Consider the following 18,111-nt stretch of genomic DNA (forward strand, 5'->3'; position numbering starts at 1 on the left):
TACAGGCGGTGAGTCACGGCCCGACTCCCGCCGCATGCGCACCCCTTCGCCCCGCCTGGGCTGGCACCCCAGCCTCGCCAGTTTGGGGGAGGGCTACCCACCTAGGGCAGCTGCGCGCCCCGGAGAACCCCAAGAAGAGGGCTTTGACCTGGTCCCCGAGACCTCCCCAAAGAAAAGAGGAAGGGAGGCTCCGAGGCTGAACCTGGGGCCCGCCGCCAGACTGCCGGTCCTCCGTCACCATCCTGGACTCTGGCTCGCGCGGCCTCTTGGGAGAGGAGGAATGTTGGGGACGTGGAAGAGATGGGGTGCTAGAGGCGCCAGGACGGAGCGGGGCACCCACCCTGCCCACCAAGGCTGCCTCCGGAGGTGAGCTAACCAGGGCCCTCATATGGAGCCGGGCCCAGGGCCTGCTGAGCAGAAGTCGACTTGCAGGCCTCTTGGCCCTTGCGACTTATCCTTTAACTAAAAGGGCCAGATCCTGGAGATGGTAACAGCGACCGCACCCCCCAAAGCTGAAGACCAGACAGAGAGGGCCTCCGACCACAGCAAAGCTGAGCGCGCGCGCGCACACGCACCCCTTCTTCAAGAGACAAGGAAAAATAAGGAAGAAAGCAAGAGAAAAAGAGGCCTTAGGGAAAAATTTTTTTATAAATGGTGCTGTATACCAGACAGGGATAGGAAGAGTGAGGTATGAAGAATGTCTGGTGTGTTCTGCAGATCTCCCGGTGGTTCTTTACTTTTTCTCCAGGGAACGGGGCTGGACCTTCCTCTGCAGCTCTCAGGTTCGTCCCTTCTGCATTCCTGCTGTCTTCACTCCTGCCTGCCCCTATCACCTTACCCTGGACTACTGCACTAGCTTGTCCTCTCCATAAGCCCCCTGCCTGCTTCCAGAGTAATGGCCTAAAACAGGGCAGCCATCCCATCTTCCATGCCTGCTGCTGGCCACAGTCCAGTGCCTGGTCCTCTCATCTGTCCACACTTCTCTTCTACTGCGGCTCCACTTAACCCCTTTGCTCCTTCCTGCCTTCCCCAGGAGCACAGTAGTTGTTGCATTATAGAAACACAAAGGCCATGTTTATTCAATTCCTTTTCCATCCTCCATACTTGCAGTGCCTGCCTGCCTCCATCCTACAACTCTGGTCTGCTTTGATGCAAAGTCTGTACAAGGTCTGTCCAAAAGTATCCAGCCATGTAATAGGAAAAATAGAGACATTTATTGAAGATGATACAGGAAACCTTGTATGTAGGACAATGATACCTCAGTGATGCATGAGCTGGCGCATTGCTGTGACAAAGCTGCCAATCACCAATTGCCCATAGCTGCAGCCTTCTGAATCATCTGAATAGTTTCTGGGGAGGAATGTTCAAGCTTAATGCAAAATTTGATGCAGATTCATTGCTGTACTTGCTCAGTTATTTTGAATGCGATGACCACAGAGTACACATGCTCACTCATTAGCACCCACCACCCTCGCTGACTATAGTGAAGGCGTCATTGTACGTGCATGCACATTCCAGTCCACTCTCCTTGGCTGCCAGTTTATATCAATGTCACGCAAACCGGCCTCATGATATGAACAATGGTTGGACTTTTTCTGGACAGACCTCCTACACCTTGTGCATGTAGAATAAAGAGAGTGAGTAACATAAGGGTTGAGCCTGGTTCCCCAGTGAATGGGCTGTGTGACCTTGGTCAAATGACAACCTCTCAGAGTTTCAGTTTCCTCTTCTTAAATTATAGATTACCAATCTGTGTTACAGGTAAATAGATTATGTCTGTTGTGGTCATTAAAACTTCACTACATAATTCCGGGTCCTTTCCCTTCCCTAGGATGTGGTAGGAATCTACAACCCCAACCTCTTGAAATTAGTTGTGGCTGTTTGCCTTGTTTGGGGTGATTGAGTAAGAGCATTGCTTTCAAGTAGAAACTTTTAAGATCCATTGGGCAAATTCCCATGTCTTGACAATTCTGAAAGTACAGTCTTGGCAATCCTGTCTCGACCACCATGACAATACAGAGATAGAGCCTCCCCCAGCCAGTCTGGGTCTCTGAAAAAGTGGCGGAGCAGCCCCAGCTAACCTTCATCGGAAAAGTAGTGTGAGCGAGATTCGGGGGTTGTTTGTTACAGCAACATAACCTAGCTTATTCTGGCTGATAGTGTTGCTCACAAGGGCCTGGGACTTCATCAGCATTTGTTGAGTGAATAGTACCAACCACACAGTCTGGTACCATTTAATGACAGTAAACCCTTTACAGTGGTGGTTGTGATCCCTGTTTTCAATGGAGAAAACCATACCAGAAAGGTTAAATAATTTGCCTGAGATTACACAGGTTGTAAATAGCAGCACCTGGATTTACACCCTACCTCTCCAGTCCCAAACCTCCAGCTCTTTCTCTTCCACAGGCACTGTGCTGCCTCTCCTTAAATGGGAAGGATGGAAACACCCAGTACAATGCCTGGCACACAGTCCTGCCCCTGCCCAAGCATTGGGAGTTCCTCTCCAGACTGAATTCCTATAGCATTTATAATTTGAACCACACTTCAGCACAATGTTATCATGCATTGTATTCAACTGTTTTCCATAGATAAAGCTTTTCCTCCAACCCCAGACTCCTGGATTTAGACAGAGCTTGCATTCTGGAGTCATATGGCTTGGGTTCTAATCCCTGTTCTACCAGTAGCAACTGACAATCCTGAACAATTCTTTTCCCCTTCTGTGCCTCGGTCCTCTCATCTGCAAAGTGGTGATGGTGATACCATAGATTGTATTAGTGGTGGTAACAATAATATGTCCCATGGGGTAGGTGTGAGGATTAAGGGATATAATATACACACTCAATAAATCGTGGTTATTATACTTATTTTTCATCCTCCAGGGCTCCTATTAGAATTCAGGCAATTATGAGCAGTTTAATCACACTGCTCATTTAGGCTGATTTCTGCCTTCATCTGGATACAGGATGGTTGAAACATCTGCAGTTAGAAGCATGACATCCACATGGTCCTACAACTTATATTACATAAGGCCTATTACACTTTCTATTTCCAAAGCAATTTAAAAGAAAAGGTACCTGGCTGGTGAGGCTCAGTGAGTTAGTTGAACGTCGGCTTGCGAACCGAAAGGTCACCGATTACATTCCTGGTCAGGGCACATGCTTGGGTTGCTGGCCAGGTCCCCAACTGGGGGCATGCATGAGGCAACCAGTTGATGTTTCTCTCCCACTCTTTCTCCTTCCCTCCCCCGTCTCTAAAAATAAATAAATACTTTTTAAATTAAAAAAAAATAAAAGTAAGAAGGTACGTTTGCTTTCTTGAGAAATCTTTGCTCAGAAAACAGTAACGCCAGTTATCATGTATCTACTATCTATTGTCTTCCAGGACCTTTACGTGTATTACTTCTAATCATCGTAAAACTGCCATTTGGGTGTATGACCCCCACTTGGCTATTAAGAACACTGAGTCTCAAAGAAATTAAGTTGCCAATGATTATCAGGTGGCTAGTAACTGCCTGAATCAGAATTTGAACCCAAGTGTCTGACTTGAAAGGTTTTGCTCAGATCTCTATTCCAAGCTGCCTGACATCCCAGCTCACATCAACGAATGCTTATGCTTTGGTTGACACTAGTCTTTCATTTTTCTAGATGAGGTTTTGGAAAGATTGTGACATTTCTAACTTCAGTATGTTGTCTGCTAGACATTTTGCATTAAAGAGCAACCTAAGAAGATGCTTATCTTTCACTGTGGCAAAAGATTGCTAGCTGCCCACCAGAAACTCATGCTTCTCCTTTTACAGGGGAGCTGGTCAGCTGGTGCTGTGTTTCCCAGCCTCCCTTGCATCCAAGCATAGCCATGTGGCTAGTTCTTTCTAATGGAATATGAGCAAAAGTGATGGTCATTACTTCCAGGCTAGGACGTTTAAAAACTGGTCTGCCTTCCCCACTTTGCCTCCCTGGAAGTGGAGGGTTCCAAGGCCCCAAAGGATGGTAGACTCACTACACAGAAGCAGCCTGGGTCCCTGTATCACCTTGAACAATGAAGCCACCCCTCTGATCAGGACATTGGACTGGTGCCAGGGTGAGAAATAAACTTGTACTGTGTTAAGCCCCAGAAATTAGAAGGTGTTTTTGTTACAGCATCAAGTACCACCCTCACTAACACATACAGCTTATGCTAAGTCATATTTACCTATAAAAAGCAAAATTGAAGATTACAACAACCATCTGAATAGTTGAAACCAAAAATGCCACTTTTATATTCACTGTCTACTTGCTTATTTAAGGAGAAAGCAGATTATGTGGAGCCAGAGTTTTTTCTTTAATTTTTTCCTCAGGTACACGTATCAGAGACCAAAGAGGAGTATTCAGTAGTCATAAAACAGTAAGAAACACACCTACTCATTCAACAATATCTCTTACTCTCTTACTACACGCCAGCTATCTGGGGCTGAGGATGTGCTGGGACAAGACAGGAACGGTCTCATCCTCATGAGGCTCCAGCCTGTGGGTAATAAATACAACGCACAGCAATCAACTGCCCTCTGGCCACCAAACTTCTTGGGAGCACCCAGGCTATTCGGATGTGAAATAGATACTAAAATAAAAACTTAAATTTACTCACAAATCAAAAGAGGAAGCTATGCATCTTCCCCTGCTAAGTGGCTAGAGACACAGTAAGGATAATGGTTAAGAGCAGAGATTCCAGAAACAAACCAGTGGGTTCAAACCCTGGCTCCACAGTGTTTAAGCTGTGCATTCTTGGGCAACTTCCTCTTTGTTTCTCCGTTTCCTCATCTTTAAAATGGGGACATTAATAACACCTAGTTCAAAGGGTTTCTGTGGAGGACCGACTGAGTTAATGCGACAGAAGTACTAAAAGCAGCATGAGATGGGCACTAGAACCTAATAAAAGTTGCTGTTAATATTATTTGCCACCTTCCCACTGGTATTATATTTTGTGTTGAAAAGGATACAAACAAGACCTTTTCGTGGGGATCGATAGATGACATCAGGAAAGAGAATTATTAACAGAACCAGGGGATATTACGAGGCTTCCACTGAAGTAACCCAGACTGAGACCTTACTCTCCATTTTTCTCATCCATCTGGTGATTAAGAGGGCAGAAGCCTCCTGTTTGGGGAGAGCATCCATTTGAGCATCCACCACAGTATGGAGTCAAGGACAGGCCTTCTAGGCCCCGCTGTACCCGGTGGTGCCAGCTGGGGCAGGTGCCTTTGCCTCTCTGTGGGAGGATGTCATCAGGCAAGGTGACTTATGGTGACCCTCCAGCGCTGACAATTTTGACCCTTTTGCAGATTTCGGTTTTACATTCCTCGCACATGCCTTATCTTTTCCCTTCTTTGTGCGTGTGTGCTGAGGACGGGGAAACAGGACAATCAGCAACAGTTCCGTTTGCTTCGTGTTCTCTGTCTTAACTGTATACTGAAAAACAAGATAGCTTCTTCCTGGGGTGGGGTGGGGGAGGGGAGCAGCGGGGAATTCGTTGGAAGGTTCTGCTGTGGAGAAAAGCAACTGAAGTGTGGTGAATTCTCCATCAACAGGGAAAGCACTCCAGAAGCGGAAAACACCTCCACGGCACCCTGGGAAGAGCAGCCACCAGAAAGTCCAGAAAGTATGTCACACGCAGGAGCGCATGCTAGGGTGGGTGGGGCAAAACACCTCTGATTGGCTACAATGGGAGAGCCTTTGGGTTCCACTGAGGTTACATGAGGGGTTCTGAGCAAGGTGGGTGGAGGTGTAAAGAGCTCTTTTCTACATTTTGCTGTGTGAATGGACACATTCAACCATATGAGCTAAGCGCTTACCATGGGCCCATCACGAATCTATCAATAGGGACTGGGGATACAGAAGTAAACAAAAACGACATCCCTGCCTTCATTAGGTGTACAGATGGACAACTTACCATAATGCAAATATGTGTATTAAAGGTCAGGTCACGGGAAGGGCTGGTAGGAAGAAAAAATCAGGGTTAAGGAGGTAGGTAGGGTATGATGGCGGCAGCAAGGAGAAGACTTTCTGTTGATAAGGTGATATTTGAGCAGAGGCCCCCAGGGAAGCCAGGGAGTGTACAATCTGGACATCTGGGGGACAATACAGACACCTGGGGAAGAGCCTCCCCGGCACAGGGCATAGTAAGTGCAAAGGCCCTGGGGCAGGAATATTCTTGTCAGATTCTTGAAACAGTGAGGAGGTCGTTGTGAGTGGAGTGAAATAGAAGAGTAGTAGGAGTGGAAGCCAGAGAGTTCACTAAAGGCCAAATCCTGTAGAGTTCTGTGCAATGATATAAGAACTGTGGCTTTTGTTTTGAGTCAGGCAGGAGCCACTGGCCAATTCTGATTAGAGCAGTGACGTAATCAGACTTGAGTTGGAAGAGTCTCCCTCTAGCCACTGTATTGAAAATAGACTTGGGAAGAGAAGGATGTGATTTGGGGGGAGTGGGAAGGGGCTATGACACATGCCAAGGAGAGGCGCCCATGAGGACTAGAAAGCAGGAACTACCGCGCTGTGGTCAGCCTCCTCAGTGCGGTCCTTCCTTCGGGCAGTCACCATAGTTTGTTCCTAAAACACGCATCTGTTTGCTCTTAAAACATGCATCTGACCCGAGTCTCCCTCCTGCAAGATTCTGCTGACCTCCTGTGACCTTCAGGACAAAGTCCAAACTCCTTAGCCTGACACAGCTCGAGGAGATAATGAGAGCATTGACATTAGCATCAGAAAGACCTGGATCCGAATGCTGCCCTGAGCAGTCCCTAGCTGTGTCACTTTGCCCAAGTCACTGGGCCTCTCTCTCGGACCTGGGTTTGCTCTCTTTCCTATTTGTCCTAACCCACAGGTCAGCTCCATGAGGGCAGGGTCTTTGTCTTGTTCCCTGCTGTATACTCAGCACCCAGAACAATGCCTAGCACATAGTAGGCACTCAACAAGTGTGTGTGGAGCTGATGTAGGAGAAAGCATCGGGCACAGTGGCTGGCACACAGCAGTGACTGTCTCTTGCTGAGTAATGTTGGCTCCCCTCTCCCTGCATGGTCGGACCCTAACAGTGCTCCTGGTGCGCATCCACACCACCTCCTCCCACCATGCACCCTGCGTTCCAGGGCACTTCTCACTGTTTCATGCCTCGCTGCCTTTGCACACGCTGTGCCCAATGCCTGGGATGCCTGTATCCTGTCCTGCAGATGACAAATTCCTACTTATTGTAGAGACCTAGCTTAAGACGTCATTTCTCCTTTGATCTCAGAACTGCAGGCTCAGTTCTCTGTCCCTGTGGTATTGCAATTATTTGACCATGTGCCCAGCTCTGCCCAGTTGCCTGAGAGCTCCAGAATGGTCAGCTCTAAAACAGTGCTATCCACTGTTAATGCGATATATAATGTAAGCTACATATATCACTTTAATATTTCTAGCAGCCACATTAAGAACAAGTAAAAAACTAAATTAATTTTAATAATGTATTTTATTTAACCTAGTATGTCCAAAATATTACCATTTCAATATGCAGTCAATATAAAAATCCACTGAGGGCATATTTTACATTCTTCAGTCTTCAAAAACTGTTGTGTATTTTACCATTGAAACAAATTTCAATTCATCCTGGCCCAGGTGGCTCAGTTGGTTGGAGCATTGTCCCATACATCAACATGTTGAGGGTTCGATTCCCTGTCAGGGCATATACCTTAAGTTGAGGGTTCAATCCCCCGGCAGGGTGCATACGGGAGGCAACCAATCAATGTTTCTCTCTCTCTCTCTCTCTCTCTCTCTCTCTCTCTCACACACACACACACACACACACACACACACACACATCAATAAACTTGTTCTTGGGTGAGGATTAATAATAATAAAAAATAAATAATAAATCTCAATTCACAGTTAAGTTTTTAATGGTTAAACTGAAATTTAACCCTATCAAAACAATAAAGTTATAGTTAACAGAAAAATATTTTGCACTGCTCCATGGTTTCTTAATTTAAAATTTAGTTAATTGCATAAAATTAAAATTTTAGTTCCCCTGTCACATTTCAAGTGTTCAATAGCCACAAGCCTAGAGGCTACTGTACCCAACAGGACAGGTCTAGATCTTATTCTTCTTTCTAAGGAAAGGATAGATTGGGTTTGTGATGGGGGCCATGTTAACATTAAATGATGGATGGATGATGGATGGATGGATGGATACATTTTACTACCTTTACTTCCTCCCTAGTTTACTTTCTTGTTTCTTAGTCTGGATATGCATAGTCCAGGAAAGGGAGAACAAACTTAAGAGAAAAGGTGAGTCCACAGAAGTCTTCCTTGCCCTCCCAATTTTTCAATTTGCCCCACTGGGCAAAGTTCAAATGCATCGAAGTTCTACCCTCTGACCTATGCAGCTCAGCAACGCAGCACCGTCAGCTTTTGGCCCAGGCGTCACCTTGTCTGTGGGGTCTTTCCTGACCATCCTATTGAAAGCTGCACCCCCCACCACCACTGATGCTCATTACCCCCTTCCCCTGCTCTATTCTTCACTGTCACAGTTACCAGCATGTACTGTATTATACTTATTTGTTGTATTTGCCTGGACAAAGCAGGAGTTTTTATCTATATTATTCACTCATAGATCATCAGTACCTGGTACATAATAGGTTCTCAAATAATTATTTGGGAACGAGTAAAGAGATGAATGACTAGTTTGAGTTCTAGCCCTTTTATCTGCTAGCTCTAAAACCCTAATGAATAATTAAAGATTAAACCTCAGTTTCCTTATCTGTAAAATGGGTATCACACTTCACCTTACAGAGTTACGTGATATGACCCTACAGGGTTAATGCTTACCTTACGAGACTAAATAAGATAATATCTATGAAGTATTTAGCACAGTAGCTACATAGACACGTGGTAAGCAATGATAAAATGGTAGCTGCTATGATTACTGTTTAAAAATAATACTATTTGATTTAATCTATCAAGTCTATGACATATAAACAATACCAGGTCAATAACCATGTAAAGCAAACACAAGTTCCCAAGTAATTCTGTCCCAAACAAAAAAACTAGGTCAGGGAAAAATAGGCTTGAGATCTAGATTTCCAACATAAGTGCCTATATTTACCTGTCCTCCTTTTATTTGTGTTTCCAACCATGGGATACGGGTCCCTCCTCCCGCCCTACCAAGACCCAGGGCAGCTCAGTGTCAGGCCCTGTACCTGTTGTGTTTACTGTCACCAGGGACTTAGGCTCTAAAAGCAGGCACAAGAGGGTGAGCATTCCGGGCACATCACCAGCCTGCCTCTGATGGCAGAAGCTCTTGGCTCACCTGCTCTGGAACAGTCAGTCACATGGGCCTCGAATGGCCCAGGGTCTGGCAGCTGGGCACGAGTGGAGCCAGGCTGCCCGGGCCGCCAGCTGGTGAGGGATGGTGAGCTGCCTTCCTGGCAGATGAGGCACGTGCCCCAAATTCCTCTCAGGGGCCTGCTTCTCCTGCTCCCTCTCCAGCCTCACCCTCTGAAACCCTTCACTTCACAGGCACGTTTTCGGTCTGCCCTTCACTTTATGATCTCTGCATCCACCTGTTCATCCATTCATCCAACAAGCGTGACGCGAGCATCGATGAGATGCAGTTACTGCGCAAGGCCTGGGGATGGATAAAGAGTGTTATGCAATGTAAGACCGTCCTCTGCCCTTGGGAAGTCTCCAATACCATCGGTGTCATGCTTCACAGTTTACAAAATGCTTTCACACACATGGGCTCTTTTAATTTCCATAATGGCATCTTACTTGGGATTAGCTCTTTTTATGCTCCCCACTTTTCAGTTGACTACCCAGTGAATGAGTAAATAGATGAATGAATCTTTCTGAGGCTTCACAGCTCCCAAACAGGGAGTGAGGACTCCAGCGCAGGTTTTTTCCGGCTGCACCGCAGCTTCTATGCAGGCAACACCACGACTCACAAACAGCGGTGGTTTGAAAGTCACAGAAAGTCAGCTCTTTGAAAGAGAGCAGTCCCTTGACTGTATACCTAATGGCTCCAAAAAAAGAAACTGCACATTCTACACGGGGAGGAGAGAGACTGACTGTCCCCCCAGCAGGACGGGAAGCTCCAGGAATTTGGATGAATGGGGCGACCCACCAGATCTGTCTTTGTCAGGTGCCTCCAGTACAAGCACTTCACTCGGAATTCCTGAAACCTCTGAACTCGGAGCCCCAGCTGCCCCAACGATGGGGATGTGCACAGGTGCCAGAAACAGATGCACAGGTATGAACCACGCCTCTTCCCCCGACACACCGTTTCTGGTGTCCCTACCGTTAAACCTGAAGTTCTTTTGGAGAAACTTCCAGGTAGCTTTAGGAGAACAAACCTATTCCCACAGCACCACCAAGTGGCTGAGTCTCTGCCCACTAAAAACACCACGAAACAGCGTCCAAAGAAGTCCAGTTCCCTTCAGGGCGAGCCAAGGCACAAAATACCAAGAAAAAGAACTTGGCAGAGTGGAGATGGGGTGGAGAAATTCAGGGGAGATTTAGGAGGTGTGGACAGGCAGAAGGCAAGCAGCCAAAGCTGTTTATCAAGGAGCGATTTGGCAGAAATTCATTGACTATTAGGCCGGCAAGTGGCCAACCCTTCCCTTTCAGAAAAATTTTTATTTCAATTACATTTTTCAGTCGGCATTATTTTGTATTAGTTTCAGGGGTATAGCATCGTGGTTAGCCATATTGCCAGTACCCACCCGGCACCGTACATAGTTATTGCAATGTCACCGACTATATTCCCTGTGCTGTACGTTTTACATCTCCGTGACCATTCTGTAACCACGAATCTGTACTTCTCAATCCCTTCACCTTTGTCACCCGTCCCCTTCCCAGCCCTTCTCTTTTTACAGACAAGAAAACTGACGTCTCGCACACTTCTCCCGCCCCGTTATGCAGTCTCTCTGGGCCTTGGTTTCCCCATCTATAAAATGGGGATAACACCTTTCATCAGAGGGACGGTGTCATATTTTTTAAAAGAGTACGTATGTGAAAGACGCTTGTAAAACCACACACAGTTGCTGCAGCCTCTCGGTCTCCTTTCTCTAACAGAACGCATGGCGATTTCAGCCTCCAGATCAGAAGAGGACTGCAAGCCAAAAGGAAGAGCCAGAGAATGGGCAGAACAAAGAGCCCCAGCCCAGCTTCAGCCTGGCCTCCCACTCTTTCACAAAGAGCAGCCGCCTCAGTGTTCTTTCAAAAGGGCAGCTGATTGGACGCTGGGCGCCTTCATTATGCCAGAAGGACGTGCAGAGAAATTCTCGTGTCCCTGGGGTATTTCCATACAGCAGTCCCCTTCCGGCCTTGCACTCTGCTTCTCACCTCTGGCCTTCGCGGGTTGCCATCAAATCAGGCAGGCAACAGGTGATGAGTGGACTCTGGCCTGAGGGACTAGATCCCCACACTGACAAAGAATGGACAGAGACAGTGGCCCAAGCAGTTGGTGAAGAGAGGCGAGGATCTGCTGCTGAGACAGGAGACACTGATTAGCCCGCTCTGCCTCCGTCCAGCCACAGCAAGACACAGCAATTATCCACGAAGTTTAGGTCCCCAGTACTTCTATCTAAAATGTCCCAGCGGCTCTCACCGTGCTGCTCGGGTCCCGGACCTACCTACTGTTTCAGATCTCCACTGGACTGTGCCGTTCCTTAGCACCTGGCTGCCTCCGCCTGGAAGAAGCCAGACAAAGCTGAAAGAAATACAGTACAGAAGGAGCCCAATAGAGGTGAAGCCATGGGTACTGAGAATGGAAGCTCTGAAGCCTGTTCTGGGCCAAAGCCTACTCCTTCCATTGCTAGCTGTGTGATGTTGGGCAAATTTGCTGAATTTCTCTGGGCCTCGGTTCCTGCATTTACAAAATGGGAATAATACCTAACAAATACAATTTGGTGAGGATTGTTAAAATAGCCTGTGTCTGGAACATATAAGGGCTCGATTTGAAGAGGATATTGTTATTTTTTACTGTTGGAGCAGCAATTTTTCCTTCCGCATTTTGGTAGCCCTTCATCCCTCAGGTCAGAACTGCTAAGAAACACCTGCTAAAGGTGAATGAATGAGTGAATGAATGAACTGACAAGCGCAAGGGAAGTATGCTGCATTCTGCCTGAAAATGTCTAGCAGAGTCATGCTATTGCATTATTGTGTCCAACTTGCAGATGAGTGACGTGAGTCCCACAGTCTTTCTCCTCCTCCAATCAACCTCTCCCCTCCTTGAATCTGGGCTGGCTTTATGATTTGTGTGGGCCATAAGAGGCAGTGGAAGTGATGACTGGCCAGTTCCAAGCCTGGACCTCAAGGGGCCTTTTTCACAGCTACTCTCTCTCTTGAGGCCTTGGGCCACTGCCACAGGAAAAGGCCTAGACTGGGCAAGCCTGTTGGAAAGTGGGAGGCCACAGGGACCAACCCAACTGCAGCTGTCCAAGACCGGCCAGCCCCCAAGCCATCCAGCAGCTGACCACAGATGCATGAACCCAGCAGCCCTAAGTCCCACCTGGCCCAGAGAAATAACCAGAGTCTCCAGAGCTAAATAAATAGCTGTGGTTTTAAACCACCAACTTTTGGAGTTATTTGTTACACAGCAAAAGCTAACTACTACAATTGGCAAGCCTGGTGTGCCTAGGATGGTAGTGAGAGTTGCAGTGACCGGGCACAGGTCCTCTGAAGGCTGAAGTTAGGCAACAAGAAGCCCACCTGCTGCCCTTGTCAATTGGGTCAAAGAGCGCAGTTCTGTCTCCTCATTTTTGCTCTCACTCCGAAGACAAGGCACAAGGTCTGCAAGATGAGAAAGAGCCCCAGTGGCTCCAAATACTCTGTGAAAACAAGCCAAACAGGCAAACAGGTCTTTCATTCCAGCCCCCAAAGGTTTTAATATACCAGCTCTCAAACCCTGACATAAATCTTGCTCTACCGAGAAGTGACTATTGTGTGTCCCAGAATTAGAACATTTCAAAGGAATGTTCAATGAATAAAATGAAGTGCCAGGAAAGCCTCTTATGTAACTCAAAGGAAATGAAATCAGTCCTTTTGGAAATGACTTGGATCTTGCAGAGGACACTTGTCTGTTTTTCTGGTTAGTGAATAAGGACTCAGCATTTCTAGAAACAGATGAGAACCTTGCTGATCTCTCCCCAAGTCCTGGCTCCAAAGTTGCTGAGTTTCACCTAATGGGCTTTGCCCCTATAAATGGAGATGGCTGTGACCCCCCTAGGAGAGAGGTGCTGTCTTTTCTATTAGCTTCTCCATTGGTCCCCCAGGTTGATATAATCCATGTCAATAGCCTCAAGATGCATTTCTAGGAGGGTAAGGAGGAGGACAGAGGCAAGCTTTTCCTGAGAATAGCCTTTGTCATTTAGTCATTGAAAAAAAAATTCTTGTAAGCTGGCACTGTGGTCAGCCCTGGAAATAAAACAGTGAAAAGACACAGGACCTGCCTTCCAGAGGAAGGAAACAGAAAAGGAAGACAAAGAGGAGGAGATCTTATAACCTGCCTGAGGTTTTTTTCCTCCAGTTAGTGTTTTTTTTGGTTGGTTTTGTGTGAAGCTTTCCTGTATTGAGAGCCAGGCACAGTGCTGGGCTCCAGAGGAAGAGTGTTAGGCAAATAAACAGAACCTAATTTCAGGAAGATAATAGTAACTGTGGTTAATAATACTATTGTTTCTATACCTTCCTTAGTTTTGTTTCTTTTTTGTTACTTTTTTGTGATCAAATATACATAATATGGAATTTACCATTTTAATCATTTTAAGTGCTCAGTTCTGTGACAGTAAGCACATTCGCATTGCTCTGCAGCCGATCTCCAGAACTAGTTCATCTTCCCCGACTGAGGCTCTGTACCCACTGAACTCCCTACTCCCCCCTGCAAAGCCCCTGGCAAACCTCCATTCTACTCTTATGATTTTAACTGGCTGATTTCACTAACGTGATGTCTTCAAGTTTCATCCCTGTGACAGCTTTTGTCAGAATACCTTCCTCTGTAAAGCTGAATAATATTCCATGGTGTGTAGAGACCACATCATGCTCATCTATCATCTGTCAGTGGACACTTGGTTGCTTCTACCTTTGGGCTCCTGTGAATAATGCCACACGAGCATAGTGTGCAAATACCTCTTCATGTTCCTGCTCTCCTTTCTTACAGGGATGCACCCAGAAATGGAATTGCTGGATCATAGGCCAACATGCTAATTCTATGTTTAATGTTTTGAGGGACCGCCATGCTGCTTCCCACAGTGGCTGCACCATTTTACATCCCCACCAGCAGTGCACAATGGTTCCACTTTCTCCGCATTGTCACCAACACTCATTATTTTCTGGTTTTTAAATAGTAGCCATCCTAATGGGTATGAGGTGATATTGTGGTGGTGACTTGCATTTTCCTAATGATTACTGATGTTGAGCATGGCTAATGGTTTATTAGCCATTTATATGTCTTCTTTGGAGAAATGCCCCTTGGTTTTGTTTTTCATGGTCACGTGTTGCTTTCAGGTTTTGTGCCAGGCTCTCTAACAAGCTTCACAGATACATTATTGTATTGCATTTAATCTCCTTGAATGGAGAACTTATTATTCCCATTTTACAGGTGAGGAAACTGAGGTTGGCTTGGCTGACTCCACTGGCCTCCCTGCATTTGAGGGAAGATGGAGTGCACACCTGTGGGATGGGGTGGAAGGGAGGAGGGGCGGAGGTGGGTCTTTGTGTCTCACAATTCCCTTTGTGCCTTTTGCAGCACTTTGCTTCTCTTTCTTCCTTCCCTTCTCTTTTCTCTTCTTTCAGGTCTGAGCCACTAAATGTCTCCTCCCTTCCTGCCCAAATCTGATCAATTCTTAGCACCTCAGTGAGAATGGCTCCCTCCCCAGGAGGATTCTCTTTTCAAAGGCTTGAACTAGGAGAGCAGTGCCCCGAACAGATCTTTGGGAGGGTCACTCCTGGGACCCTGACTGGGAAAGCTGAATCTACCCTGCGGTGAGCAGATCAGAGAGGGAGGGGCAAGCCGGCTCCAGGCGCATCCTCATGACCTGGTGACCAGAAAGTGTTACCTAACTATCCACCAGTTCCTACTACAATGAATTGTTGGCATGGCTATAAAGTTCCTGAGCACCTACTATGTGTCAGACACTGTTCTAAACATTTTGCACATTGGCATTCAATCATCTAATCCTCGCAACCACCATGGGTCCCATGGAGAGATGAGGAAACGGATCCTCCGAGAGGTTCAGTAACTCCCACCGCTGTTGAGAGGTCCCACCGGCGCTCCAACTCAAGCACCTGGACCCACAGCCTGCACGTAGCTACTCCTTCCTACTGCCCCCGGTTTTCTCCTGGAAGAATTTAGAGACAGGAATACATGATAGATACATAGACAAACAGACAGAGAGATAAAGAGATAGGCAAACAGATGAGGGGAGGTGGGGGAGGGGCTTTTTTTCCATCCTGCCTGATTGTACTTACTTGTGAAATCACTCCACCATCAAAATCAACCTCTCTCTGGCTCCTCACTCACCCTCTCCAGGGAAAGAAGTTTCTGTGTCTATTTGTTTGCCCTACCTCCCCCCCCGCAATACCAATCCATTCTGTTTTTTCTCTGGTCCGGGAAAGCTGTCCCCTGTGGGCCACATCTGGGCCCCCTTGACCTCTGGCTTTCAATTGGGCATAGCCAATGGGAGGCAGCAGCGAGGGTCAGAAGGTGAGAAGTGTCCTGCTGCCAGCAGTTTCTGATCCCTCCTTTCCTGGTCACGGACCCTGCCCTGTAGCTCCCTCCATGGCTACAGCTCCTCCAAATTGAACAGCTCCACTTCCCCTGGCAGCCTTAGGGGAGGTGAGTCCTTCCAGTTGCTGGCTAGACTTAGAGGGCCACACCATTGCGTGTTTGTCCCTCAGCTCAGCCCGCATCTCCGTAATGCTCCCTTCTCTACATTCAGATCTTCCCGACGGGCTGTTCAGAATCTCGGGAGGTTCAGACATCAGACATCAGACCATCAGACGGGGAACAGCGCTGTTTTGTTGGAACCTACACACACATGTATGCACCTGCACACATGTGCACATACACGTGTGGACACACACGCGCACGTGTACGTGTGTATGCATGCACGTGTGTGGGTGTGTGCATAGGTGTACATGTGTGTGCAGTTACACGTGTGTGCACATGCATGTGGGCATGCACACACATGCAAATACTGAGGGGAACACAAGCCAAAGTGCCCACAGTGATTTTCACTGGGTAATAGGATTATAAGTGATTGTTATTGATTTTTTCTTTATGTATTTCTATATTTTCTACGGCTTTATTTTTGTAATGTTCTTTTTTCCCCAAAGAAATGCTGATCCGTTGGTGAGAAGGCAGAGCCAATGGGGATGTGTGGAGTGGCTATATCTACAGGTCAGAAGGTTCTTCTCCTTTCTCTGGAGACCACAGTAGGAAGAGGGGGCCTCCCCTGCCTTTGCATAGGCCCATTCCCAAGCTCCCCCACAGCCATCACTGAGCACTAAGTCTGCCTTCTGCTCTCTCTCCAAGGCCACCTTGAGGCCTTGAACATAAGAAAGGCCCTCAAGAGTCCGTCAATGTCCCCCAAATGGCCAAAAGTGTCAGCTACACATGCCTGGGCCCTTGAACCCCAGTAGCCTCTGTTCTCAGATGATTAGCACTGCCCCCTCCCAGCTCCCTGCTCCCCACCTGTGGGAGGAGCCAAATCTGGGGACAGCCTGGACTTCTCAGACAGTCTACATGAAATTAGGATTAGGTCAAGATTATCAGGCAAGAAGGTCAAACGCCCCTCCCCTAGGCAGGGACCGGGACCCACAGAGCCCACCAGCCCTCCCTGCAGCTGTGCATGAGAAAAATGTGTTTCCCACGACCCAGGTCCTGCCTTGCATGCTCTCCCTGTCACCCCACCCCACTCCACATGTGCTCAGCTCAGTTCTCTCTCAGGACCTGCTCTGAGTCCCAGACACGCTCAGGCAACAATAGCAGGTCAGATGGAAAAGGGTGGCCGCTCCCAGGGGTATTTACATCTTAAACAGAGGAATCACAGAAAGGCAACCCCAAAGAGGGCCTTTGATGGAGGAATTCCAGCAGTGCTGGCGCAGCCTGCCGAGAGCCAGAGGGTGTCGTGCTGCCCGTGCCCCAGACCACAATCGGCTTTCTACTGCGTTTCAAAGTAGGGTCAGCCAGGGTTGGCTGGGTCAGTGCCCTTGGCTGCTTTCCAGCAACAGCTAATCTAACAAGGATCTAGCAACACCAGAGGGAGGAACCAGTTATCAGAAGTGAAATTGGGTCCAAGCAAATGAGTCCAGTCCTTCCGCCCCACTCCCCAGCTGTGCTGTCTGGGAGATAGAGGCCATCAAATGTGAGATAGCGCGGTCAACAGCCTCTCTGCCGGGGGGGGGGGGGGGGGGGGGGGGGGCGGACAGCTCTGGCCTAGAAGTTTAAAAATTCCTGCACTCTGCACCTAGCTGTCTCCTAATTTGCTGTGTAATGGTAGGCAAGATGCTAGCCCTCTCTGAGCCTTGTGTCATGTCTGGCAATAGGAAGAGACTATATCATCGGCTCCAAGGTCCTGTCCAGCTCCAATATGCTATGACCCCTTCCCCCTTCCCTGTTTCTCCTCCTTCCCCTCTCCCCCTTTCTCTCTCTCACACACACACTCACACACACTCCAAAGAATGCATATCAAGACAAAGGCAGAGAGTTTGGCTCAACTCCGTCCAGAGACTACAATAAGCCTGGACATTTGGTCAACCGTGGCCAGCTAGCCGTCTTAGGGGCTGAAAGAAACTCTCTTCTCAGGTCAACAAAAGGTCCAGGTCGAGATAAAAGGCCTGCTCCATGCTCAGCTAGTTGAGTTGCTCAGCCTGCATCCAGGATTAACCAAGGCTCCTCACTGGCTCTCTGGTTTCAAAACAAAACTTTGAAAGAGAACTGCGTTCAGTGGAAAATCCCCCAGTAACAAGGCCGCTGGGAGCATTATGGGAATACCATCTGTCAAGCATCGCTTTGCACAACCTGTGACCAAAACAGCCTTTTAATGTCAATACCAATCATGATAATCGCACCTCGTGTATTTAGACAGCACTGCTGACCTTTCAAAGCCCTTCA

General features: G+C 47.5%; 2 protein-coding genes across 4 annotated transcripts in view; one reads left to right on the plus strand and one right to left on the minus strand.

Annotated features, from left to right (window-relative positions):
- NUAK1 (NUAK family kinase 1) overlaps nt 1–225 on the minus strand; it is a 72,222-nt gene extending 71,997 nt beyond the window's left edge. Inside the window, exon 1 of the mRNA XM_024579250.4 lies at nt 102–225. The gene's annotated coding sequence lies outside the window, so the exon portion shown is untranslated. The remainder of the gene's footprint in view (nt 1–101) is intronic.
- LOC128780621 (uncharacterized) lies at nt 33–13,993 on the plus strand. 3 transcript variants are annotated; one of them, XM_053921998.2, is made up of 5 exons: nt 33–366; nt 5,561–5,631; nt 9,519–9,656; nt 10,141–10,248; nt 11,073–13,993. In XM_053921998.2, the coding sequence occupies exons 1-5, from the start codon at nt 35–37 to the stop codon at nt 11,405–11,407; spliced, it is 984 nt and encodes a 327-aa protein (XP_053777973.1). In that variant the 5' UTR covers nt 33–34; the 3' UTR covers nt 11,408–13,993. The 3 variants fall into 3 exon arrangements, 1 of the variants encoding a protein (XP_053777973.1); XR_011651045.1 differs by having other exon boundaries at nt 33–782; nt 9,519–10,248; nt 10,857–13,993; XR_011651044.1 differs by having other exon boundaries at nt 33–782; nt 9,519–13,993.
- Nucleotides 13,994–18,111: the final 4,118 nt, after the last annotated feature.

Source organism: Desmodus rotundus, chromosome 3 (genome assembly GCF_022682495.2).
Source record: "Desmodus rotundus isolate HL8 chromosome 3, HLdesRot8A.1, whole genome shotgun sequence".
Classification (NCBI taxonomy): domain Eukaryota; kingdom Metazoa; phylum Chordata; class Mammalia; order Chiroptera; family Phyllostomidae; genus Desmodus; species Desmodus rotundus.